General features: G+C 38.9%; 1 protein-coding gene and 1 long non-coding RNA gene across 21 annotated transcripts in view; one reads left to right on the top strand and one right to left on the bottom strand.

Annotated features, from left to right (window-relative positions):
* ITGA6 (integrin subunit alpha 6) overlaps positions 1–18689 on the top strand; it is a 138282-nt gene extending 119593 nt beyond the window's left edge. For 12 of the 15 annotated variants that reach the window (XM_053982517.1, XM_053982518.1, XM_053982528.1 and 9 more), the window contains 20 exons: positions 1209–1419; positions 1877–2070; positions 2205–2293; positions 3098–3225; positions 4166–4261; positions 4722–4783; positions 6012–6169; positions 7121–7270; positions 8002–8117; positions 9073–9262; positions 9347–9430; positions 9637–9716; positions 9872–9949; positions 10050–10152; positions 11124–11297; positions 12309–12407; positions 12789–12899; positions 12983–13081; positions 13407–13532; positions 16637–18689. In XM_053982517.1, coding sequence (XP_053838492.1) covers positions 1209–1419; positions 1877–2070; positions 2205–2293; positions 3098–3225; positions 4166–4261; positions 4722–4783; positions 6012–6169; positions 7121–7270; positions 8002–8117; positions 9073–9262; positions 9347–9430; positions 9637–9716; positions 9872–9949; positions 10050–10152; positions 11124–11297; positions 12309–12407; positions 12789–12899; positions 12983–13081; positions 13407–13532; positions 16637–16795 — 2507 coding nt within the window. In that variant the 3' untranslated portion in view covers positions 16796–18689. Of the gene's footprint in view, positions 1–107; positions 225–1208; positions 1420–1876; positions 2071–2204; positions 2294–3097; positions 3226–4165; positions 4262–4721; positions 4784–6011; positions 6170–7120; positions 7271–8001; positions 8118–9072; positions 9263–9346; positions 9431–9636; positions 9717–9871; positions 9950–10049; positions 10153–11123; positions 11298–12308; positions 12408–12788; positions 12900–12982; positions 13082–13406; positions 13533–14952; positions 15083–16636 lie in introns of all 15 variants that reach the window. The other 3 variants (XM_053982516.1, XM_053982520.1, XM_053982529.1) reach the window with 2 other exon arrangements.
* Positions 2760–25671, bottom strand: LOC128810020 (uncharacterized). 6 transcript variants are annotated; one of them, XR_008437892.1, is made up of 7 exons: positions 25507–25671; positions 19834–19891; positions 19080–19150; positions 17895–17951; positions 16541–16688; positions 3404–3676; positions 2760–3011 (listed from the first exon to the last, which is right to left on the bottom strand). It is a non-coding gene; the product is annotated as an uncharacterized LOC128810020 (long non-coding RNA). The 6 variants fall into 6 exon arrangements; XR_008437893.1 differs by lacking the exon at positions 19080–19150; XR_008437895.1 differs by lacking the exon at positions 19834–19891.
* Positions 25672–25696: the final 25 nt, after the last annotated feature.

The raw sequence follows: 25696 nt of genomic DNA, 5'->3' as shown, positions 1-25696 counted from the left end.
CCCAGGCATTACTGTTCAGTCTGTTTAGACCATAAGCAAATGTGGTTATAGGTGCTTTGCTTAACTACTATTTTTTTTTCTCTTCAATCTTTCACTCATATTTATAGGTCTTCTATTTTTGACAGCTGTATCTGATACTCACCCAGATCAGTTTGTGTACAAAACATTGCCTCCCAGCATACAGGTGGACAAGTCAGTGGATGTAATGATGAATAGCTACTTAGGTTTGTGACCACTTGAGGTGGCAGCATCTGGTCAGACATAACCTCCAGACCTTTGTCATGATCCTCTCCCCTCTATCCCTTCTCATATCAAATATAGTATAAGTAAAGCATGAAAAAACAGGGATTCAGATAAAGGGGAGACAGCAAAGTAACAAGGCTTCAGAGAAATGCTGATTTGTCATGCATTTCTCCAAACCTTCTCATCCTTCCCACAGCTGGGACTCCCTCAGTTTTTTCTAGAACTGTCTCATTGTGAATTGCTGTAATTGAGAATTTCCATAGTAGTGGTGAAGTGTTTCAGAGGGAGACTCCCATCTGGCTGGTATCTTCCTTCCTTGCAAAGTGGGCATTTTTCTACTTTGGCCTTTACTGGCTATACTGGTATATGCAGTGTAGTCTTTTAACTTGGTTTTTCATATTTTAAAATTATTGTAAGACTAAATTAATTTGAACATGTCATTTTTAGGGCTGCATTAACTTAAAATTGCCCATTTCACCATTACTGTGTCAGCTGATTCTCAAATACTGCATACATCATTCATATGAGAATGCTTGTGCAGAACAATTTGCATGTTTGTAATAGAACAATACTTAGGAGGTTTTCTGATAATTTTGCCAGAGGTGAAGTACTCAAGCTATATTAAAGTGGTGAAGCTGTAATTGTGTCTAAGCTGTATGTATCCTGTGTTTGGTGTCCGTGAAAAGCAGATCCAAGCGAGCAATGAAGTACTGTGTTTTGTGGGGAAATACTAACTGTAATGTAGGGAGAAATGTTTGTGGGAACGTAAGAAAGTGTTGACTTGAAAATATGCGTCCACCAGTGCAAACAGAAATGGAGAATTCCCAGCCATAGCACACTGTGTTTTAGACAAAACTTGTATTCCACATACCACTTTAATATAGCTGGGGAAATGTTTATTTTTTCATACTAAGATGCAAGCTGTTACTTAGTTAATTTATACTATATTTCTTTCTCTGTTAAAGGTTTCTCTCTGGACTCTGGTAAAGGAATTGTCTCCCAAGATGAGATGACTTTTGTGTCTGGTGCCCCAAGAGCGAACCACAGCGGAGCAGTTGTTTTACTAAAAAAAGAAAAAAATCAGAGAGCACTTTCCCTGGAGCACATGTTTGAAGGAGAAGGGCTGGCCTCCTCTTTTGGCTATGATGTTGCTGTTGTGGACCTCAACAGTGATGGGTATGGCTATGGTTAATTCCTGCTGCCTGTATAATAAAGGATAGCGCTCTTCTTTATTTCTGCTTTGGTTTTTCACAATAGTAATATAAGGAATGACAAAGCCCACCTTCCCTGTTTTCCTGGAGGAAATGGTGAGTGTCTTGAGAATCAATCAGGATTGATTCTCAATTGATTAGAAATACCTTTCTAATAAAGAGTTTTATTTAAACAATTATTGTAAACAGAGAAACAAGAAACGAGTCTCATACCCCAGGAAGACTATAGAAGGTCCTTGTATGCCATCAAGGGAATAAACCCAGTGTCAGTGGGGCTGTTGATGCCCAACCAGTTTAATGCACATTTTAGTCTTTGTTCAGTGGCTCTCTGGGCAGCTGATCCTGAACTTGCAGTCTGAGCAGTTATTTTTTCAGAGTTATTCTACAAAAGCATTGCCTTTTTTCCCCCCTTTCATTCTAAGCTGGCAGGACATCGTTGTTGGGGCCCCGCAGTACTTTGACAGAAGTGGGGATATCGGGGGTGCCGTATACATCTACATGAACCACCAAGGCAAGTGGGCAGGGGTGAAGCCTCTGCGCTTAAATGGAACCGCTGACTCCATGTTTGGACTTGCAGTAGAAAATGTTGGGGACATTAATCAGGATGGATATCCAGGTAAATGGAAAACAATGACAATAAAAATGTGTGAGATTGTTTGGCCAACGCCAGACTTGCAGCATTTTACCCTTTGATTGCATGCTGCAGAAAGAGCAAGAATGATTTTAGATGTTGCAACTTATTTTCACCAGATATTGCAGTAGGGGCTCCATATGATGGTTTTGGCAAAGTATACATATATCATGGATCCGAGAATGGAATAAATACAAAACCAGCACAGGTAATGAAATAACCTTTACTGTATAATTATTCTTGAACAAAATTAAAGGAATGACAGGGCTACTATCCATCTTCTTTTCCATTGCTATTATTGGGGTGTTGGGTATGCAGGAAAGTCACAGGGCCCTTCAAAGATTGCACTGCTGACAGGAAAGATTAGGAATTCTTGATAGTAATATATATTTTTATTTCTGGAGCCATCCATTGGCACCAATAATATATGCAGAAGGAAAAATATGTATAGATAAATAAATCCTGTGTTTTTAAAAAAATAAATCTGGTGATTTGAAAACAATTAGTTTCTTTGTTTTCTCTTTCATTACTACTGTTTCACTTCCTTCTTAAAAATGTTTGGTTGGTTGCTGTTGTTTTTTTGTTTGTTTGTTTTGTTTTTGTTGTTTTTGTTTTGTTTTGAGGGTCACTGTGTCCAATTTGCAGAGTGGGAATGGAACTTCATTATACTCCCTAGAATACTGCTTGAATACTTTATAGAATACTTCTTCTGTTTCAAGTGTTCATAGTCCATGAATACTGTAAATAAAGATGAACTAAGCTCTCAGCAGATCAGTAATTTCTGGTACTCACTGCTATTGCCAAGTAACTTCTTGGAAGAAGAGCAAATCATCCTGGCACTTCATTATCCTTTAGCTGAACTGAACTCATAGGTCCTATTTCAGAGGTCCTTCTTCATTTTATGTCTTCCCCTCTTTCGTCTCTGGCTGTAAGACAGTTATGTACACTTGTTACTTACTTTACCTTTATCACTTTTAAATGCCTGAATTCCCTCAATCTGTTTGCTTTTTAGATTCTTGATGGTGAAAAAACAAACACCAATTTCTTTGGTTACTCTATTGCTGGAAATATGGACCTGGATAAAAATTCCTACCCTGATGTTGCTGTTGGTTCCCTGTCAGATTCTGTAAATGTGTACAGGTATTATATATGGAACCTTAATTAATTACACCAGGGCTTTGGGACAAACAACTTTACTTTTCAGGCAGAACACCCCTTCCTACAATTTATGCTGCCATCTCTAAGTTGTATAGAATCTGTGCACATAATTGTAATGTTTTTAAATACAATGGAACGGCACCCAAGAAAAGCAACTCACCTGGCTTGTGGAAGAGAACAGAGTAGGTGGTAGAGGACTTGGTCAGGTTATTTAGCATTCTGCTTACTCAAAAGGAGCTTTAATCCTTTGATGATAAAGGCAGGACAAAATCTTTTACCAAGGTGAGAACAAAAACCTTTTATGGTGACAAACAGTGAAAGGAGTGGCCCAGTTGAATGGAGCAGGTGGCTTACCAGCTGTTTTAAACAACCTTTGGATGCTTTAATGAGAACAGGATCACCTCATTCATTTGTTCATGTGAAATGTCTTCTCCTGTCCAGAAAGAGAAAAGACAGGTTGTCATGCAGAAGTATGGTTACAGCCTACATGCAGAGGAAGCAGGAAATAACATTTCCCACAGCCACCAGGCTCCATATTAAAGCTCTTATGAACATGAATCTGAATGAATTGTAGTACCTATAGTTGTTCCCAGGGGCTGAATTACTACTGCGGGTAGAAACCACCACTGAATTTTCTGTTTTTTCTAAGTGTATAGACTGACAACAACAATGTCACATTACTGTAGTCTGCTTCCCCCTCAGGATCTGTAGTTGTTCTCAGTGACCTTTGCTTAGCTTTCAGTAGTTTTCAGGTTTTTTTTCTAACCAATGTCAAAGCCAAACTCTGTGTTTCTTGGAGTGTCTTTGTTGCAAATCAATGCTGGCATGGAGGGAATCTGATATTCACATTAGTTATTTCTTAACAGAAATGACTTCTTTTTTTACATCTTCTTTTTATTCCCCATTTTTCCCCCAAATGAAGATCTCGGCCTGTGATAAGCATTAGAAGAAACATTACAGTACAGCCTGATAGAATTGATCTAAAGAAAAAGAACGCTGAGGACCATGGTGAAATCAGGTAAATGAAAAAAGAAATTACTCTATCAGAAGCCTTGGTGTATTGAGCTTTCTACTGTCAAAATTCATTCAGTGATCATGTTTAAGTGAAGGGATATGAGAGTCATGCAGGTTAAGCAAATGTATCTGCAAATGTTCATTTTGACTTCCTGAATTTCTTCAGGCTACTGTACTAAAGACAAGGTGTGGAATATGTCCTTCTCATAACGTTCATTTTTGAAAATGAATGTCACCTTGCCTCTTCAGACTTCTAACACTAGTATCTTGGCTTGAACAGCTTTGTTTTGAGTAGACACATAAGAGCAAATGCTGAATTGCTTATTAACCATTTTTTCTTGCTTTATAATTCAGTCTAGTAAGCAGTAAATACCACAGTCATAAGACTTATCAGTTAAAACTTTTCATTCTGTTGGACCATGCCTTAATAAAAGTTAATACTAATTTCTTGGCACTTTTTACAGGATGGATGTGAAAGCATGTTTTAAATATACTTCAAACCCCAGAAATTTAAATCCAAGAATAAGTAAGTTCTGAAGATAAGTATTTTTGATCTGTTTGTCACTTTTTTTTTTCCTTTAGCATTCATAATGGAAACATATTACTCAAATTATAGTGACTCATCTCAGATGGGGACTGACAAATTTAAAATGTGACTCAGTGCTAAGCTCAGCTGTTGCACAGTCTGTATTTAGAGTCATGCTGGTGTGTTAAGCTGTTCTGTGGATGACAGACTAAAGCTTTCTAATATAACTGCCAGTGATCAAATGGCTTCTATACAGATCCAAACCATTTTGCCTCTCTAGGTTAGTGCTGCTTTAGAGAATCTTAAACCTTTTTTAAGGCCCATTTTATACATCCTTAGTGAGCATTATTTCTTATTGGTGGTTTACTGTATGAACCTATCCTGTATTAATGAAAATGGTTTTGTGGAAATCATTAACTGAAATAAAAAAGTCTGCATTAATAGAAGAAGACTGTGCCATAAAGATGTAAAGCACTTGTTACAATGCTGCTGTTACTACCTCTTAGAACTGTGTAGGATTTTGAGAGGAAATGAGAAGAACTTTAAGCCCAATGACCCTTTTTCTCCTGTATTGTCTTGAGTTTCTCAGTTACTTTTAAAATCCAAAGGCTGTGCCCGAATGGGTGCTGGTCCTTTAGCAGGTGAAATGCTTGCAGCTCTCAGTGCCTTGGCACACTCAGTGCTGTTTCCATCAGTGCAGCACTGAATTAGCTCGGTGAAGCAATCATTAAAAGATGCACCAAGTTCAGATCTAGGAAAGCATGCCTCAGCACAAAACTGGACAGCTCTAGTCGCACTTCTGCTTTCAGTGTTAAAATTACCAGTGTATCTTGACCTCAGAATCCTGCTGGCTCTCAGGTGCCATTTGGGACCCAGCAGAATCCCCCTACAGCACAGTTGGGGTATTTGCAGTGGGTAGCTCAGCCCTCTGCTGGCTCCGTACGGCAATTACAGCTCTCCCAGCCAGCCCCGCATGCCCAAGGGAACGGTTTACTTAGGGAATAATAGGATTTGGTTTAGAAATTTTCTTTAGATTCACACACGGGGTACCTGGCCCTCAACTGTGGCAGGACAAAACTGACATGGAGAAGGTTTTTTTTTTTAATGACTGAAAACAGTTTGTGAAGCCCAGCACTGTCTGGAACAGTCTTCTAGAATAATGCTTAAGATCATATCTTGTGAAATTAAAGTTCTTTTTAAAATGGCAATACTTTATTTTTTCACATAGAGATCAATTACACGTTTGAAGTGGAAAATGAGAGGCGGCAGCTGGGCCTGCCCTCCAGGGTGCGCTTCAGTGACCACTCGTCTGATCAGTTCACTGCAAGTACAACCCTCAGGGGACAGAACTCATGGGAGTGTGTGACTACAAAGCTTATACTGCAGGTAAGGGAGAGCATTTTATTTCTGTTTCCTTTAGATCCACTTAAAACAAAAGAATGCTTTTTTTGGCAGCCTCATGGAAGGAACCTTTGTATATAATTTCAAAGTCATATGCAATATAAAAACTTACAAAAAATAATAGATAAAAAATAGAAACCCACCATAGTTTACTATTTTCTGCACACATGCTGCTTCCTCCTGTTGCCTTTCTTGCAAAGTATGGATAAAAACAGTAGCCACTGCAGCACACCCTGGAGGTCAATGGAGCTGAACTAATTTAGAACAATAGAGAGTAATTAAGTGCCAAAAATGGAGAGCTGCTTCCAACAGAAATAATTGTTAGAGAATTTTATAGTGTTACTGTTCAGGAAAAGAATTTTAACCCATGGGTTTTGGTGTGGATGAATGGACAAGGCATGAAAGGTTGGTATGTGCTCCCTTGACTTGGCTGCTGTAGTGGTGCCTAGAGGTGGTATTGCTCCAGATGCTAAACAGATTCCCTCTTCATGGCTCAGCAGGAATGAGTCAGCCTCCAAGGTTGCTTTTGACCACAGCAGATTAAAGAACTTTAATTTATGAATAGAATAGAATCATAGAATGATTTGGGTTGAAAGGGACCCTAAAGATCATCTAATTCCAACTCCCGTGCCAGGGGCTGGGACACCTTTTACTAGTCCATGTTACTCAAACTTCTTCCAGTGTGTTATTTTACTATAGCTGTGTGAATTTCACCTGCCTGAATTACTGGCCCTGGTTCTTAGCAATTCTTAATGGTGAGAGAAATAGTCAGATTTGGAAACCAAAGGAAAAAAAAGGACAATAGCACTGGGCTCTTTGTGTTCCTGCATGTTTAGAAAATGCTGAATTTATATACAGTATCAAAAGCTCATCTTCATGTTGTTTTTTTCTTCTCTGCACTGTACACTAATGATGCAATTTAAAATATTTTAACAGGAAAAAATCAAAGATAAGCTACGTCCCATTCCAATATCAGTCAGTGTTAAAATTGCTGGACTGGAGGCACCATCCAAGAGAAAAGAGAGCGCACTTCCAGATCTTATACCAATTCTAAATTCAAATGAATCTGAAACAGAGACCACAAAAGTAAGCCTTTGATACCACATGTTCACAAAAATCTGTACTTCTACAAATAACTTAATTTTAAAGACTTTAGAAAACGAAATCATGTCCAAAGGAAATAACTGGGGTGGCACTGGACATGTAACTATTGGATTATTATTTTATCTTTTGTTCTGAACTTGTTACAACTTTTAGGAACTATGCACTGTGTTCTTTGCAACAAAAGTGAAGATGGTATAGCTCCTCAGTTTCTTCCCTCTCTCCAGTAAGTTTAGGAGGAATTGTACTTTTGATTAAAAATAGAAATTCATTGTCTCCTGCTGGGAACATTTGTCCAGCATAACAAGATAATGTACACTCTTAATTTGTCCACTGTTAGGATGCTGAAATGGCATTTGAGCAGTGACTGCAGCAGTGACATAGAAGGGAGGGAATATCTCCATTAAAGATTCTCGTTTCCTCAATGTTTATTGAAGAATCAGACTTTAAGATGTATTTTCTCATAAGAAGTGTACCTCTCATTTAGAACTATCCAACTCTGCTTTATAGTCACATTTAAAGTTCTAAACTACCAGCATCAAGGGCTGTATCTCACAAAGCAAAACTCAACAGGCAAGAATTAGGTTAAAATCTGAACTCTGTCCAGGAAAGTGCCTTGTGAGTTCCATGTAAATGCTTTATTCAATGTGCTTCAGAAATCTGATTTTAGGCTACTATTGCGTGTCGGGTGGTAAAATTGGTTTGGTTTTATTTAGGTGGAGTTCTTAAAAGAAGGCTGTGGAGAAGACAATGAATGTCACAGCAATCTTAAGCTTCAGTACCGGTTTTGTACGAGAGAGGGAAATGAAGACAGGTTTACTTATTTACCACTGTAAGTCTCGATTAATACACTTCTAAAGTTAAAATTATTAACAAGTCCCTAAAAGAACTTTTAGGAGAGGAGTTCAAATTATTAACAAATACTTAAAAGAACTTTTAGGAGAGGATTTTGGGAAAGAGAGCAACTTTTTTTCTGTGTATGGCAGACACAGCACTTGGTAATAGTATTGATTTGTCAGGGTGAGGAATGGGGGCAGAGGGGAAGAGCTTGAGAAGAAAAGTCGTTTGGAGTTGAATGGATACTAAGTGGCTGCAATAGTGCAGGGGTGGGCTAAAGGAAAAAAAAACCAACCAAACAAACCAATTAAACACCTGGAGAAATGATATTCTAAACCAGCCTTGCAGTAGTTTATTGTATGACACTGTTAACTATTTTGCAGATGAAACTTGACTGTATGACAACTTGATAGAGTATGGTCTCATAGCCCAAGAGAAGTCATTACAGAGAAGCACAGTGATGATTTAATTTTAACACATGCCCCAGCACCCTGCTGCAGCCCTCCTTCCTGGAGGGCCAGTGAAATTGGAGGGGGGGGTAAAACAGACAAACAAACAAATGTTTATTTACTGCCAGCAGTCAGACATTTTTAGCAGCGAGTGCCACTCTCGGAAGCCAAACCCATGTATACTTTACAAGATTAAAGCAGGTCAGTAGATGGATTTGGAGAAAATTCATCACTACATGAGTCAGATGCAAGTGCTGGTTCAGAAGTACTATAAACTCCTGATTACTTGAGGGGTTTATCATCCTCTTTTGTTCTCTTCACTACTGTCAGATGAATTACTGGTGTGGGGGAAAAATCCTATGACTGTGCATGTTCATAGTTTTACTATAATTATCTCCTAATAAGAGGAAATTGTATTTGGAGAAACAATCATAAGAAGCAAGCTTGCATACACATTTGTTTTCATAATGCACAGAAACCCTGTACATTCTGTTTCTGTAGTGAAAATGGCATGCCAGTGCTTGTTCTGAAAGACCAGAAAGATATTGCCCTGGAAATAACAGTGACAAACAATCCATCTGATATAAAAAATCCACAAAAAGATGGTGAAGATGCATATGAAGCTAAACTAATTGCAACTTTTCCAGACAGTCTGACATACTCTGCATTCAGAGAGATGAGGGGTTATCCTGTAAGTATTTTTAAGAGAAAAAATACTGAAAATTTTAAATATTTCCAGCATATTTTTACTTGTAAATGTGTTCTGTTTAATCAGGAAAAACAGCTAACATGTGGTGCTAACCAAAATGGTTCTCAAGCAGAGTGTGAACTTGGAAATCCTTTCAAAAGAAATTCTAATGTAAGTTGCACTTACTTTACTCTAGTTGTAAAATCTCATTCTGACTAACTGCAGTCATCCAAAGTTCCTCTGTGTCGCAACTGGAAATTTGATTTGGATCTGTCTTTTTAACTCTAGAACTTAATGCTGAAATTTTCTATAAAATTTCATCTATCAATATATCTTATAAAGAGCTCATGTATTTCATTATCTTCTTTCCTGTTTAGGTAACCTTTTATCTGATCTTAAGTACCACTAAGGTTAATGTTGATACAACAGACTTAGACATTAACCTGAAGCTGGAAACGTAAGTTTTCTTCATGTGTATGCAGCTGCACTTTGCTTTGATATACAGTTGTAAACATTTTGAATTGATTTGTTTGATTCACAGAAGTAATTTACTAGTAGAGAGAAACCCACTAAATTTGTAAAATAAACACCATTTTTTTCTCTTCATTGTAGAACAAGCACTCAAGTTAATTTGACTCCAATTATAGCCAGTGCTAAAGTGGTTCTTGAATTGCTTTTATCACTCACTGGGTAGGTGTTGATAGCATGACAGATTGGGGGATCTGGGGACAGTTGGGCTTCAGCTTCATCAAAATCTGATTATTCTCCTTTCCCACCCCCACCTGAACAGAGTTGCTAAGCCTTCTCAGGTATATTTTGGAGGTAACATCATTGGTGAGAGTGCAGTGAAATCTGAAGATGATATTGGAAACCTCATAGAGTATGAATTCAGAGTGAGTAATTTAGATTAATGCCAACAGCTGCTTTTAATCAAATGCAGAGCTTCTTGCTTTATGCATATGAATACTTGGAAAAGTTGCTATAATAAAATTTGCTTTCTTTGTCCCAAATCCTGACTTCCTGTTCAGAACATACAGTCTGACTGTGGGCTAAAGCTTCTTTAGGCCTTGATATTTTATGATCGTATTCTAAGGAAGTGGCCTGAGGATGCCTGCACACTTTTTTTTTTTTGGAGCAGTTCATGCACATTCAGTTTTATGGCATAAAAGTCCCTGCAGGGAGGGAACAAAGTAAAGCAGAACCTGCCTGGGGCCTGCCCAGGCGTTTGCTGGTGCACACAGGCAGCAAGAGCGGGCTGAGCACAGAGCCAGCGCAAGGAGGTGCTGTGAGATCCCCTCTGAATTTGTGAGCTTATTCCACTGTCTTGGTCTTCTGCATAATACAGCCAGGAGGAGGCTAAGAGAAATTAAAGTCCATCTCTGTCAGTCCTTTACTTCTTTCTTTACCTGGTCCATGTATTATAGCAGCAGCAGTTAAAATACCTGATTTAAAATTTGCTAGCATGATTAGTAACACTAATAAAATAAAGAGGTTGGGAATAAACTTAAGACTTAAAAGAGCAAGAGCTTGTTCTCTGTGTCAGAGTTCCTCAGAAACTTGCAGTTTGCCTCAGTTATGCAACTAACTGATTTGTTAACTCTAAATTTGAGTTGTTGTTTCACATGAAGATTAATTTCTAAAAATCAACAACTAAAAGTTCATGTTAGGGAATTCTAATCCTTCTATGTATTTACATGCTCTCCAATTTGTGCTAGTTTTAGTATATGCTTTGTACTGTTTTGACTGATCTGATCTACATTTCCTGTTAGCTGCATGCTTAAAGCTTGTCCAAGTCAATAATGTTTTCAGGAAGAAAATCCCTCTGAAAAGTATTTCACAGTTCAAAGAATGTTTATTTTAACAGGTAACTAACTTGGGCAGACCACTGAAAACATTTGGCACTGCTTCCTTGGACATCCAGTGGCCGAAAGAAATTAGTAATGGCAAATGGCTGCTTTATCTGATGAAAATAGACTCCAAAGGCTTGGAAAAAGTCTACTGTCAACCCGAGAATGAAATCAACAGTTTGCGTGTTGCGGTATGTTACAGTCTTCTGCTGGTGAATTGGTACAACATGAAAGCACCCCACAGCAAGTGAGAGTAAGGCATGAGAGCTTGCCTCTAGGAGGAGTTACTTTTTATCTTAAGCAGCTCAGAAGCACAATACATGGCCAGTATATCAGTGAATAAGCCTATCGGGAGACTTCATAGCAGCTAATAAGGCTGATATGCTAAAGGATAGATGCTATGTCACGATGACCATTTTTGCAATGGGCACTGCTGTCATAGGCTCTTATACTTGATGAAACTGCTGACTGTTCTAATAAATTTTATCAGTATTATTGAAAATTGCTCAGTAATAAAAACATCTGAGTTCTTACTCAAAAAACAATAAATAACAAAATATCTTCCCAGCCTAGGGGCATTCCATGCTTTTTTTTGAAGACAGGGGGCTTGAACTTTCATTTATTTATTTCAAACAAATATAATAAAAAACAATTTTCATAGCCCTGGATTGTTCCTCTCTAGCAAAATCTTTTTCCTAAAACTTAAGCTGCATTTTTTTCTTCTTCATATAATCTTAATATTATATGGGAGGTGTTTTTATTTCCCAGCATTAAAACTGCATGCACATAAACCTGTTTTCTGTTTTTGTCAGATCACTGTATTAGTTAATATAACTTGCAGTGAGTGTAATTAATATACAGTTTAAAAAACCTGCATCTTCTGACCGTAGCACATTCTTACTATTTTAGCACAGTATCATTAATACCCTTTATCTAGAAATAAAAATGGAAATAGCAGTGAAAGCTTTATAAATCTAAACCTCCCCTTGCCCTATTAAAAAAAATAGTTTGTTGGCCTTTCTTTCAGTAATGTCAAATTTTATTCTTAGCAGTAAATGTAGGTAAGTAGGGATATAGAATGCTGTCAGTCACATGCTGATTTTGGAAGAAGAAAACACTGAATTCTAGTTTCTCTGCTTGCATGAATTAATAGATTCTTATGATAAACTGCTTTTTAGTTCTTTACTTTTTTTTCCTTGTAGGAATCCCATAACTCAAGAAGGAAGCGTGAAGTTGCAGAGAAGCAGATTACAGACAGCCAGGCATTTTCTTTATTCTCAGAAAGAAAATATAAAACCTTGGTAAGGATATTGCAACAGCTGTATTCTTGTCAGATACCTCCCTTGGCACTCAAAAGAGGGCTTTTCTGAGTTTGGCAGAGTGAAAGAAATTCTTTCTTTCCCTTCTTTTTATCTTACATCCAAATACTGATGCTTTTAAAATTCAAACATTTAGATTATCTACTCTGAGGAAGAACTAGGAAAGAATATCTGCATAGTTACTTACCTTAAGATAATCAAGTAATAACATCTTCATTGTATTTCTCCATTACTGTTAGTACAAACAGATGGTGGTCTTGCATATAGGTATGATGCATATAATCCAGTTTTTAATCATGGGGTGAGGTTTAAACAATCTGTGAAGATGTGATCTTATTTACATGTAGAAATCTGTAATTGCAGAGCTGCAATGCGAATGCACGCTGTGTGGATATAAAGTGTCCCCTGAAGGGTTTAGACAGCAAGGCATCTATTGTGCTGCGTTCCAGGCTGTGGAACAGCACCTTCTTAGAGGTAAGTCCTCTTACCTGACCTTTTTGAAAGGTCAGAGTTCTTCCCTGTTCTGTGTCTAATATTCATGTTTTATTTTGGAACAGGAATACTCCAAAATGAATTACCTTGACATTCTTGTTAGGGCTTCTATTAGTGTTCCTGCTGCAGCTAAGAATGTTAAACTCACAAATGAAGTTGCTCAGGTAGGTTCAATGTTTAATGCTAACCACATACTATGGTTGTGGTTGTTCTACCTTATCTCCAAAGACCAGGAATGAAACGAATTTAAAACAAAACTAGCTAAAAGTTTAACTTTTTAACTGAGTTCTGAATTACTGATAATTTTTACCTTTTAATGGAGTTGAAAAAATTTGTTATCATATTCAAATAATACCAGTAGGAACTTCAAAAGCATTTGGTAGAAGACATCTTGTTAGAGGAGAGGTAAGACTATATAAATTGCAGCTTCCTAATTAAACATGTACCTTCTAAAATACTCCTTCCACCTGCACATTTTCTGTCCCGTAGGTGCGTGTTACTGTGTTTCCTGCAAAACCAGTAGCCCTTTATACAGGAGTTCCGTGGTGGATCATTGCAGTGGCTATCCTTGCTGGAATACTCATGCTTGCACTGTTGGTATTCTTACTATGGAAGGTGAGCTTTTATTAATCTGGTTATTTTTTATTTTCTGGTCTGTAACTGACAAGATAGTGAACTAATTAATTATTTGGGACTCAAAATGGGGCAAAACTGCACAAATCATGCATTATCAGTTTCTCAGTTTTGCAACACTTGGAATGAAAATGGTTGTACGGGCACATTTGTCACATAATGTTTCTGTTTTCATATCCTCAAAAGGAAGTATTTTGAGCTCCAGACGGAACTTGAACAAATGTTCAGAGGCCATAGTTTGATACAGATGGATAGAAGTATTGGGAGCCTCTGCAGTTAGGTGTAAAACTTCATGTGAGCTATTTAGAAGTGCTTTAGTAGGGCGCTGTTCTCATAACATCAGAAAAACCATTAAATTGATAGTAGATGAAAATAACCAAAAGCACAGTATTAATACATAGCCATGTGTGCTGGTGAATTTCTTATTACTGCTTTTTTATATTAGAAACCTTAAATAAATAAAGAGGTATAACAAAAGGGTAACTATTTGCAAAATCAGGTATCTTTTTTCTAATGACCACTGTAAAAATTACAATTATTTGTGGTCCCAAGTATAACAGAGCAATCCTTTTATTTATAGGTGTAGGCAGTTAGTATTTGCTGTTATGGAATAGCAGAAGGTTATTAAGGAAGAGGAGGTGAAGAATATCCTCTCTGTCACTTTTTTTTCCAGTGAAACTGCAGCAGTTAGCTTTGAGGAGCTATTTGCTGCAAGTTACTTCACATAGGATAGTTCTGATTTCCTTATTTTCTAAAAAATGCCCAGCTGCTCCTGTAATTACTCCAGATGAATGAATACTGTGTGGGCTTTTACATTATAACTGCTAGTGTTTTACTGTGCATGAAAGTAACAAACATTTTTGACATGCACACCCAGTTAAAAATACTGTTTTTGATGACACAGACTGTGATGTTCTATGAAGGACAAACGTTGTACTGGAAAGACAGATACATCATTGGTTTAAGACAAAAGCTTGTACTGAAGGGGTCAAAGCAGTAACTGGTTTTGTTCTACACTGTGCGGTTTTGTCTGTCCAGTGCACTAGTCCACAAACAGGTTTCTGTATAGGCTTCCTTCTGCTCTTCACAGCCACCTTCACTTGCTATGGACATACTTTATTGTAGCTTTTCTTAAAAAAACCCAAACAGATTCTCTACAAATTTATCAAAATGCCTCTGAAATAATAATTCTCAGGTTACTCTGTTAATAACTCAGGTTATTTTATTCTGTTATTGTATAGATGTAGAAACAGTTGAGTTCTTGTGAATATGACTTTTTTCTTTTTGTTTCTTTGACCTGTGAAGTGATAATGGGAAGACAGGTGACAGACTTAAGTCAGTTTTAATAGGTTTGACTTCTTCCAGTCAACAAAAAATGACTTAATACCTTGCTTCCTTGTAGTGTGGTTTCTTCAAGAGAAATAAGAAAGATCATTACGATGCCACATATCACAAGGCTGAGATCCATGCTCAGCCATCTGATAAAGAGAGACTTACTTCTGATGCATAGTACTGATCTACTTCTGTAATTGGTAACTGATGATATTTTTTAATTTCTAGCTGTGGCACATGCTATGGTTGCAGTGGCTAACTGTGAAGCTTTTTCTGCATAAGTTCTATTAACTTTTGGATTTCAAGCTGTCATACTTGCTTGCGCCTTCTGTTGATAGATTTTCAGCTTTTGGTGCATGTGAACATACAGAGGTTTACGCTGGTCTAAAATGCTTCTTATTTTTTAAAAAACATGGCGAGCTGTTGCAACAGGCTTCAGTATTTTTTTTTATTTATGCTTTAACATTACAAATAAGTCTTTAAGCTTGCAAGATGGGAATCAACACTGTAGAGTTAAGATGCAAAGATAAGACTACAGCAACAATACATATATTTGCTTTACTAACCTTAAGTGCATGCTGTACATGTTGCTTACATCGGAGAAGAGTTTCCATAATGAGAATTTATTGCAGGTCTCACATCTGTTTTACTCGAGTTCTAAGGTGTACTTCTCTAGGAACACACTTTGCTGAAGTTACAAGATGCATGATGATTTATTGCTTCCAGCAACCTTTATTCCACTTAAGATATTACGTGCATGTATATTGTATCCATAAGTGTGCTTGGGATGAGGGAGTGGGGAGGAATTCTTTATGAATTATTTCAAAACACTGTTTAATGGGATGCTAAGGAATTGGTCTTTGTTCACTGTAATTTTTTAAAATTCAGTTGTATCTAACTTCTAATATTAAAAAACACCCAAACCATGGACCAAACAGAAACAAAAAATCTAGCACCCTCAATACTATGGAAAAAAGCTTGCTCCTTTTAACATGTTCTTACCCCCAGCAGTATCTAATGACAGCTGGATGGCACAATGTCTCTTAACCTGAAGGATGTAAAGCTGAGTGTGTACGAGTAATTATCTTTGTATATTGTGGCCATAGCTCCCTTTTGTTTTGGAAATCAATTCTAGTCCATGCCTCGATATTCAAAATCAGTTTTTACAGTGGCTTTGAATAAAAAACTGCAGAGTACAAATAAGCTGTTACAGGTTCCATCCAGGGTGACTTCCCATGGCAAGCAAGACTCATGTTTCTAATACAGCATATGTGTAGTTAGTTCAGGTGACTGAAATGGAAATGGTGCTTTGAAAACCAAGGCCCTTAGGGTAACTTTTTTTGAATGTTCTGGAAATCTTTCTGTAGGTTCTTAAAGGTAAATCATGTCATCATACAGGAAGACACTGCAGTACATACCTACCTTTGATTCAGGAGAAGCAGCTTTCCTGTGTGTAGCAGTAAATGTCCTCATTAGATGAATGAACAGCTTTGTATTGGAGGGAGTCTTTTTAAGGTTTTTGATTACCATGGACAGTCAGAGCATGCCCTTTGTCTTTAACTGCTGCTGAACAGCTAATTCAGACCTCTTGGCTCACATTTTTACAGCTAAATATGCTACATTTTTGGCATACATACTTCTGTTTTCAATTCTCTTACCTGTATATTTGTGTGAAGAAAGAATTTAATGCCTCTACAGTTGTAGTACTTTGGCAGCAACTTACACCTAAACTGTTCTTTTCCTTCTCTGTGCAGTGCGGGTTCTTCCGGCGTTCCAGGTACGAAGACAGTGTCCCCCGCTATCACGCTGTAAGAATTCGAAAAGAGGAGCGACAGATCAAAGATGGGAAAAGCCAAGACCTTGAGATAAAACAGTGGTTCACCAAATGGAATGAAAATGAAAGTTATTCTTAGGCAAAACTGTTGTTTATCCACAAAGTTCAGATAGAGGATAAGGTTTTCATTCATGGAATACTGATGAAGTTAGACCTGTGAACACTAAGGACATTCACCATTTGATTGTAGATATTACTACTTATATTGAGGCTTTTATTTGCACAGTTAAAATGCCTTCAACAGACTTAATTTGCCTTATTTAATTTCCACACTGCCTCTTCATCCACCTTAAATCTAATCTCACTTCAGATAATATTATGCTGATGTGGGGTCTTTTCTGCAAAATAAGCAAAACCACTACAGCAGACCTGATTCTCCTGCGATCCTGACTTTCTTCCCTGTTATTTAAGGTCAAGATGAGTTCTCCATTTTTCCCTCAATGCACAGTGCTTTATAAACACACAGTGGCCTTAGCACACTTTGTTCAAGTATAACTGAAGACCTGCAAGTCTGCTTTAGTCATAACCTTTGCCTGCTGCAGTAGTTAGGGCTTAACAAAAAGCATTGTCTTAAATTATGTGTGCAATGGGTCATGTTGCTTGATTTTGGGTTCTTTTTTTTTTAAGATCAGATTGTGTGATTCTTGCTCACAAATACTTTTTTTTTTTTAAAGAGAGGCTTGAATATTAGATGTACTTTCTGTATATATATATATTAGTCATTTTTGTATTTATTTTTATTATAAATAATTGTCTTTGACTAACTGGTAGGCTGAAGACTACTGAATTTTTAAATCCACTGTTCTGGTTTTTGTGTTTCTCTGTTGGAACTTCAAATTATGAGACCTGAGGCTTTCACTGCATTTTAATAAATCACTGAAGGTGCCAATGCTTTCTAAAATGTAAATATTTATGCAAATGATGTCTATGGGTGCTTTCTTTTCCTGATGTTTGTAACATCAGGTCCTGTAACATGATTTGTATATTACTGTGGACTGTTTAACAATTTGGACACCAAAGTGAAGTGGTGTTTTAGATACCATTTTATACTCACTGCAAGAAAGTGAAAAGTCCTCTGGAAACCTCTTTCCAGCTTCATAAGGACTTCCTGGTTGGTAAAAGGCCTTGACTACTGCAACTGTTGTATAGCACTTGGAGGCTATAGATGCCTTACTTACCTTAACTGTCAGGATGTGAGCTGATCCACGTTGAGACTACTGAATCATCTTGAATACCTGAATGTTGATAAAAGTAGAACCATGTTATTAGCAATTTGGTTATTGTAACAGAACTGAGAGAGTGATTTAAAGAGTTTACTTTTTTACCCATATTCTAAAGCCTTGGTACTATTTAAGAACAAAGATTTAGCTCACAGTTGTGTATTCCATGTGAAACAATTCTGCTCAGAAAGTATGCATGTTTAATTGCTTCTACTATGAACTATGCAAAAACCTCTTGGTACTTTTTCCCCTCATAGGGTAAAAACCTGCTAGGAGGACAGTTGTCAAATATCTTATTTTTACTGCTGATTTTGAATATACCTTCTTGGAAGGTGTGGTCACCTAAAAAGTTACCTTTTAGTGTTAACTAAGATGAGTCTATTAAACTAGATAATCTCAGTATGTTATGACCCTGACTTTATGAATGCTTACATATTAATTCAGATGTTACCCAATTTTTGAGCTTTTAGAATCCTAGTTTATTTGCTTAAAGGCTCAGCAGCATCAGAAGCCAGGCTAAGCAGGGGCTAAGAAGCTTGAGAAATACCCCTGAGTATAAAATCAGATTGTGGCCCTCATCTAAGAACATGAATGTCTTAGAAGTGTTAAAGTTCTTGAAAAATAAGTCACGTCATTGGTATATTTTTATCTCAAACTTTTGTTATACCAGCTAAGAATGCTACATCATTCCATGATTAGAAATTACCTGTGGATATTTGTATAGAAGTGTGAAATAAATTCTTTTAAATTAAAGATGGTCTTGGTAATAGTGATTTTTCTCACACTTAACTGAGGTGGCCACAGTTCCCCAAAAGAACAGGCTGAAAGTGGCAGGCTTTAACAAGTTCTCCCTCAGCACTGCTGTAGCTCTCGCTGCCCTGCTCCATGCAAGGGGCAGATAAGGAGCAGCAGGAGATAAGGCACAATCTGAGGCTCGCAGGCTCTCTGCTGCTTGCTGCCGTTGCCAGCACTGGTAGGAGTCAGAGCACCACATGCCAGCTCCCACCGGGACACGGCTCCCCTGTGCCCTGGAGCCCTTCCATGCAAACAACCGCCTAAAAATCTTAAATAGTGCCAGACGAGTATTTGAGTAAGTAGTGGAGATGGATACATCCCCCAAAATTGGTCAAGAACTTTGCATACCTGTTTGTATTTAACAGTGGAAATTTGATACAACACAGTTGCAGAGTAGTTTCAAGTCCACCAAAAAAGCCCTATGGAAAAGCCAAAATTATGCAGGGAAAAAAATCCCACCAAACCCAACAAACAAAATGTGGCTCCACCTCTAAGATATCAGCCCTCACTGTATGCTTTTACTCATTGTTGCTGAAAGGCCTTTTGATGCAACAATGCCCAAAGAAAAAGGTTAGCTGGATATATGCTAGGCCACTCTTTGTAGTTGAGGCCAAGAAGCTTCCAGAACTAGACCCAGAAAATGCCGCTAGACCCTTCAGAGCATCTCAAAGATAAGAACTCAACCTGCTCTTATTAAGCAATTACTCTCCTTTACAAGATGGCCACAAACATTTGTCTACAAGAAGACAAAATATCAACTGGCAGAACAGTTAAGTAGCTGATCATAGTACATTTTGAACAAGTCTAATATATTTGGCTTTATATGTATGCTCATATATACCATACACATAATAGTACTAGATGTAGTCTATACAATATATAGAGTGGTACAGCACTCTAATAGTGTATGTGTACAAAATGTATGCACATATGTGATATATAAAACTTAATGTTCACTATATATAGTGTGTGTTTTATATCTGTACAAAAATATACACACTCTGTATCACCCAAGGTACAGAAAAAGAATGTTGGTAAACTGTAATACTTTCCCATACATTTAACCGTTGCAGCACAGCAGACACCTTATGAGAGAATATACCTTTCAATTTAAGGGACCACCACAGCTCAATTCCAGTAGCCACCTGTCCGTAAAAGTTCTGTGTGGAAAGAGAGGCAACAGGGTGCTCAGTTGGACACAAATCAAGAATCGGCATATGAGGTAAAAGGAAACTTCTGAAAGGGGCACTGAACCACCAATCCCCATAAAACACCCTTGTGGCAATGCTGATAATCATGGCTGCAGTGTGTCTTAACTCCACAGAGAGCTGCTCATGTTCAACAGCTGCAGTAACTTCTCCCAGCACAAAGCAAGTGTGGTGTCAGCAGTTGGTTTGCAGAGGCCAGGAGACCAAGCTCTGATGAAACAACCAGGCAGTTGCAGCCAGTGCTCTGAGCCAGCAGCGGCCTGTGGACGTGCTTGGACATGCTTCAGCTGCCTCACCAGACAGCACAGCTGTGTGGCACAAGAAGAGTGCAAATGTGTTTCCCTATAGTGATTGTGTAACCAGTTGCTTTAGTTTTTTATTCCAGTCCTCAGATACCTGTCACTGTCTATCTTTCCAGGCCCCAGAGTCATAATTCATACTACACACCCTTTACAGGCTCATAAACCTTGCTGAGCCTTGTAAAAAAAAAAAACCAACAACAACAACAACAAAAAAAAAACCACCACAAAATTCCTTATCCCAAAAGACTGCTGCTGTAACGGGCCTTAAACCCCAGCCAAGGTATGACATTGTCACTATGAATGGGTTGGGGACATGCAGTTTGCATTTTTCACATTGCAAGAAGGACCCCTTTCTTCCTTTTCTAGCTCTGCAAAATGTTTGTTTGCAAGCAGCACCTTTTCAGGGCCCTACCTGCCTCAAATATCCCAGAAAACACAAAGAACAGATATTTTGCAAGAGGAGGTGTCCTTGCTGCTGCAGACCAAGATAAATCCCCCTCATCACTGATACACAATGGTAACTATGTATTCTATCCCTCAATCCCAGTGTCTTGGAGGGATAAGGAAGGAAGGGACAGAGGAGTTAAATACTTGTGCTAGTATTAGGAAATAATGCAACTGGTAAGTTGATTAAAAGAAATGTTTGCAGGATACTGCTTGGTTTCTTGAAGTGGAGGGGTCCAACAGAGTACCCCAGTACAGAGCCAAGAAGTGCATCACTGCCAGCCTGCTTACAAGGCACTCTGACCAATTCCAGCTTAGCAAGCAGAACAACATGAAAACAGCCATCCTGGACCTGACACAGATCCACCTGGACCAGCAGTCCACCTCTAACAGCTGCTGAGAGTTGTCCACAACGTCCACAAAATACTTTGCTGTTCCTATTCCCCAAAAATGTTAATGCTTCACTTCAGTAACTGTGTAGTATATTTTTCCTGTATCTAAAAGACATCCATAGAATCCTAAGAGCATCTCAGATTGGAAGAGCCCCATAAGGGTCAAAGCTCCTCACAAAAAAGAGACCAAAGCCACACAAACCAATGTAACCCTAAGAATTTGTCTAGCATAGCAAAAGCTCAACTTACCGACAAAACCTAAGAGTGAAGACAAATCTAAGAACAACAAACAATTTGTGCAGGTTAAGTACACAAACTGGCTAGATGGGGCAGGTGACTGTGCAGGCATTGCAGCCAAGTATATAAACCACTGAAAGAAAGAAATATTCGAAGGATACTCATACCTGGCAACTTAAGTTTTTTTCTTAATCTAAGGACCTTAAAGAAAAGGAAGAAAGCACTAGTACATGCAGCACCCAAGAATTGATCACTTCCAGTAACACCTTAACAAACAAACTCTTTCTATGTAACACCCTGCAATATTAGAACTTAAAAAATAAATTAAATTGAAATTCAACTATTTTCAGTTCTTTTGAGGTCTGAATTATTCTGTCCCATTTAAATTATTGATCCGGATGTATCAGAATTTCAACACCACCAATAAGCATGAATATGAGTAGGAAAAATGCAAAATAATGAAAAGAATACATGTCTCCCTTTTTGGTTTGCTTAAGAATTTACAGAAATTAGTACATTAGAGCTCTGGCCAGTGTCACACTGGATCACATCAGAGCAAGCCCCTAGAAAATCATCAATGAGAGAAACAGGTTTTAGGAGAGAAAGAGCATTCAAAATTTTCTCCAATATTCTAACAGAACATGTTTACATGGATCAGGATCTGATCAATTGTTTAAACAAGATGAGGAAAACACCATTAGGTAAATAGAGAGGTTCTTCTCTGAACACAGCATTTAAAAAATTATCCACCATTCTTTTATCCACAGTTACTTCTGTGACTGCTCATCCTGCACAACTTTTTCTGAGAAAAGTGCTCTCTGTTTCCGTGACTATATATGGTCTCTAGCTTACAATGAACAATGATTTATTTAACCTCTGGCAGCCTTTGCCACATCTTGTGGCTGGGGACTGCTGTCCAAAGATAACTTTAGCAGAAGGCCAGTTTTTAAGGCATGTGTGTAAAGCTGAAACACAAAACAATAACACAGTAATATATACATCTAAAAGATGAAGCCAATCCAGAGCCATCGTAAGAAATTGCAACAGTTTACAAAGACCCCATGTACTGCTTGTAGGCACTGCTTTAAATTAGCACTGGCTCACAGCTGAGAGGCCATCACAAAATGGTTTTGAGCACAGCAATTCTCAAGTACAAGTTCCAAACTTGAGCAGCATGAGCTACTCCTTGGTGCTCCTGGAGTGGCCTACAAGCAGCAATAAGCAAAACCTGCCAACAAGCTGTATTTGTAGAAGTCTTGAAGAGACAGACAAAGTGTCTGTTTGCCCAATTAGCCACCACTCCCTGGCCAGAGCAGAACAAGCCATTCAGTTTGCAGCATAAAGATTACGGTATGGTTGGATTACAAACCAGATGAAAAAAGCAGTCTAATCCTGCTTCATTCTCACATACTATTGGTGCAGTTCAGGAAACTGCACCAGGAAGCTGCATCTGGATTTCTGTATTTCAATGCAACATTAACAAGAAATAACACAACCTTAAATTGGAGGAATCCAACAAAGCACTGAACAGATTAATATGATTGCTGTACCAAAACTGCTCTGGTAGATGCCATAGGATATCCATCCCCATTATCATGTCATATATGAGTCACAGGTACAAGGTTTGTTTACAGGAAACCAATCAATACTAAAAAGTTGATTTAATAAATTTATGGGGCAAATACTAATATCCACAATAGAAAAAGCAAATGAATGCAGGGCATAATCCACTGGATTACAATATCCACTGTGGATATTGTTGTTTTCTCTTTTCAGGAATGGCACTAGGAATGATGCCAGCACATCTCCAGGAGATCAAGTTAGCCATCAAAAGATTGCTTATCCTTCTTGCAGGAGCAACCATTGCCAGCATGAACCAAATTTGATTCACACATCAACAAGTTCCCACAGGCTGGAGACCTTCACTTCTTTTCTTTATTTTAATCAATATGGTAACTATAGTACATTCCACACTATATATGTTTCTTCACTGTGGGTAAAATTTACTGCTAACAGTAATTATAAGGGAAGGTCATGAGGGCACCTTCCCCACTGAAATGCAAAAGGTAAATTGGGATAATGCTTCTTATTGAACAGCATTTCAGTATGGTGTAGTGTGGAGAATAACTTGATGGATGGCACTGTTGAAGAGGCATTCCTGATACATATTCTTACCATTTAACAAAACCATAATAATTAGATAACCAAACATTTCCCTCCAATTACAACTGGAACATAGCATTAACCTGTCTAGAGAAGCAAGAGGTGACCACACTGTCATTCTGTGGAGCACCTGAACTGACTTCAGACATGGGGGAACTGTGACGGTGCATTCCCTCCCACACCTCCTCAGGCCTGCTCTATGATTTCAGGAGTTACCTCCCCCAGCTGCAGCACAAATGAAACTGCACCATTGTTACTGGACTTTTCTCCCCCAAAACTTCCAGTACTTTAGAACTTGGGTTTATGGCTAGGATGGAAACATATTTTTGACTAAATTCAAGCATCTCCTGGCCCAATAAAGAGCAGTACCAAAAGAGGCCCTTTGAACTCTCCCACACTCCAGCAGGCTGTGACCACCACCTGGAGCTCATGAACCCTCAAGCCTCCCATACAGGAAAGACCATCCCCCTACAGGCCTCGAGGCGCAACTCTTGACTGCTGAGAAATGTAAATGGATTTGATGCATTCCACTGACTCCAGGGGAACTTTTCATAGTAACTTTGTGCACAGGTATAGATGTACACACCTCTGGCCCTGTGTGTGAATAATGGCCTAGGTAGTAATTAACAGAGTGAACCTTGCCTTGAAACTCTGCTAGGGCATGAGGTTAAACTCCTATAAAATACTAAATTATTTAATTATTATTAATAAATTATTAATCAAATTATTAAAGGTATGCTTACCAAAACAAAGGTAGAATTATTGAAAAAAATAGTATTATTTGAAAGTAGCTAAGTGCTTGCTTGGCATAAGTAGCTAGAATTGTTATAGCAAGCTGAGCTATATAGCTATATTGCATAAGTCAAAGGTGGATCACAGTGAAACCTGGAACTAACAGCTTAAACATTATTAATAGTTAGAATAGACAAAGCTGTAATTTAAATACTACTCAAAAATTAATAGCTGAGCAACCACATTATAACATGGACTACAGAACTGACTGAAACTACCACAGAAACAGACATAAGAGGATGTGAAGATGACCACGTGGCAAACACTTGGTAACAAAAGAGCAAAACAATGAAGGTCAAGAAGGGCCCAGACTCTAATATGGCTATTGATCCACGCTGTTGTGTGCAGAGTTTAGACTGTAATAATAATTGCCCAGGAATTTATTTGTCTGGGGTCCCTCTTTTGAGGCACCTAGCTCAAGCTACCAGGTATCAAAATTTATCTGTACCAATAGATCTATCTGATGGAGATGAGAACCTAGTGTCAAAGATCGTTATATACTGCAGTAAGTTTATCAGAAATGATTATAATCACTATTAATGGCCTTTTTTGGTTAGTATTCTAGATACTTCTACCAGAGCAGGACAATAAACCATTCAATACACAGTCTGGTACCTCACATGTTGCATTTTAACAGGCAGTAAAGTGATTCACTATGACACACGATCCAAGTGTTTTTCTACCAATACACATATTGTGCTCATTGCTGACCGATCAGGAATGCATCTGTAAAGGCAGAAGCCCTATTCTTCCTCTGTGTTTTTTTGTTTGATTATCTTTTTTCTGGTAATTGAAAGAAACCCCAGCCCACCCCGCAGCTGGGCAGACGCAGATGCGATAGTGAGAAGACACACAGCTGTTTAAGCCCAGCCGATGCCCTCGGGTGAGGCTCTGCCCTCCCGCCGGCCCTATGGACAACGCCGGCGCTTCTGTGAGTTTCTACAGTTCCCGTTCCAGCCCACGGCTCACCCACGCCGGGAGCCGAGTCCCTGCCGCCCGGCACGGCTCCATCTCAGGGCGAGGGGGAGCCCCGGGCGCTCTGAGCCCGCATGGCCGAGCCCCCGGGCACCGCAGTGCCAAGCGAGAGCCGCTGGTGCACGGGCATCTCTCGGCTTCGCCGCGGCCCCTGCGATCCAGGGTCCCACACCCACAGCCCTCACGGCTCCCCGCCGGTGCAGGGCGCACCCGCAGGCTTCGCCGGGCAGGCAGCGGCACCGGCACCCGTAACGCCGCATACCTGCGCGTAGCCGGGCTCCTCCACGAAGCGAGCGTCGCCTTCTCCCATCGGGCCCTCAAGGCGCAAGGGACAGCTGAGCGTCCACCTCAGGCGCCGCCGAGCAGCTCCGAGCACACCCGCCCCGCTCCCTCAGAGCCGCCTCTCCCCCTCCCCGCGCCGCTGCGGGGCCGGGCCGGGCCGGGCGGAGACA

The sequence above is a fragment of the Vidua macroura genome, chromosome 7 (genome assembly GCF_024509145.1).
Source record: "Vidua macroura isolate BioBank_ID:100142 chromosome 7, ASM2450914v1, whole genome shotgun sequence".
Lineage (NCBI taxonomy): Eukaryota > Metazoa > Chordata > Aves > Passeriformes > Viduidae > Vidua > Vidua macroura.
This window is presented reverse-complemented; position numbering and strand designations above follow the sequence as displayed.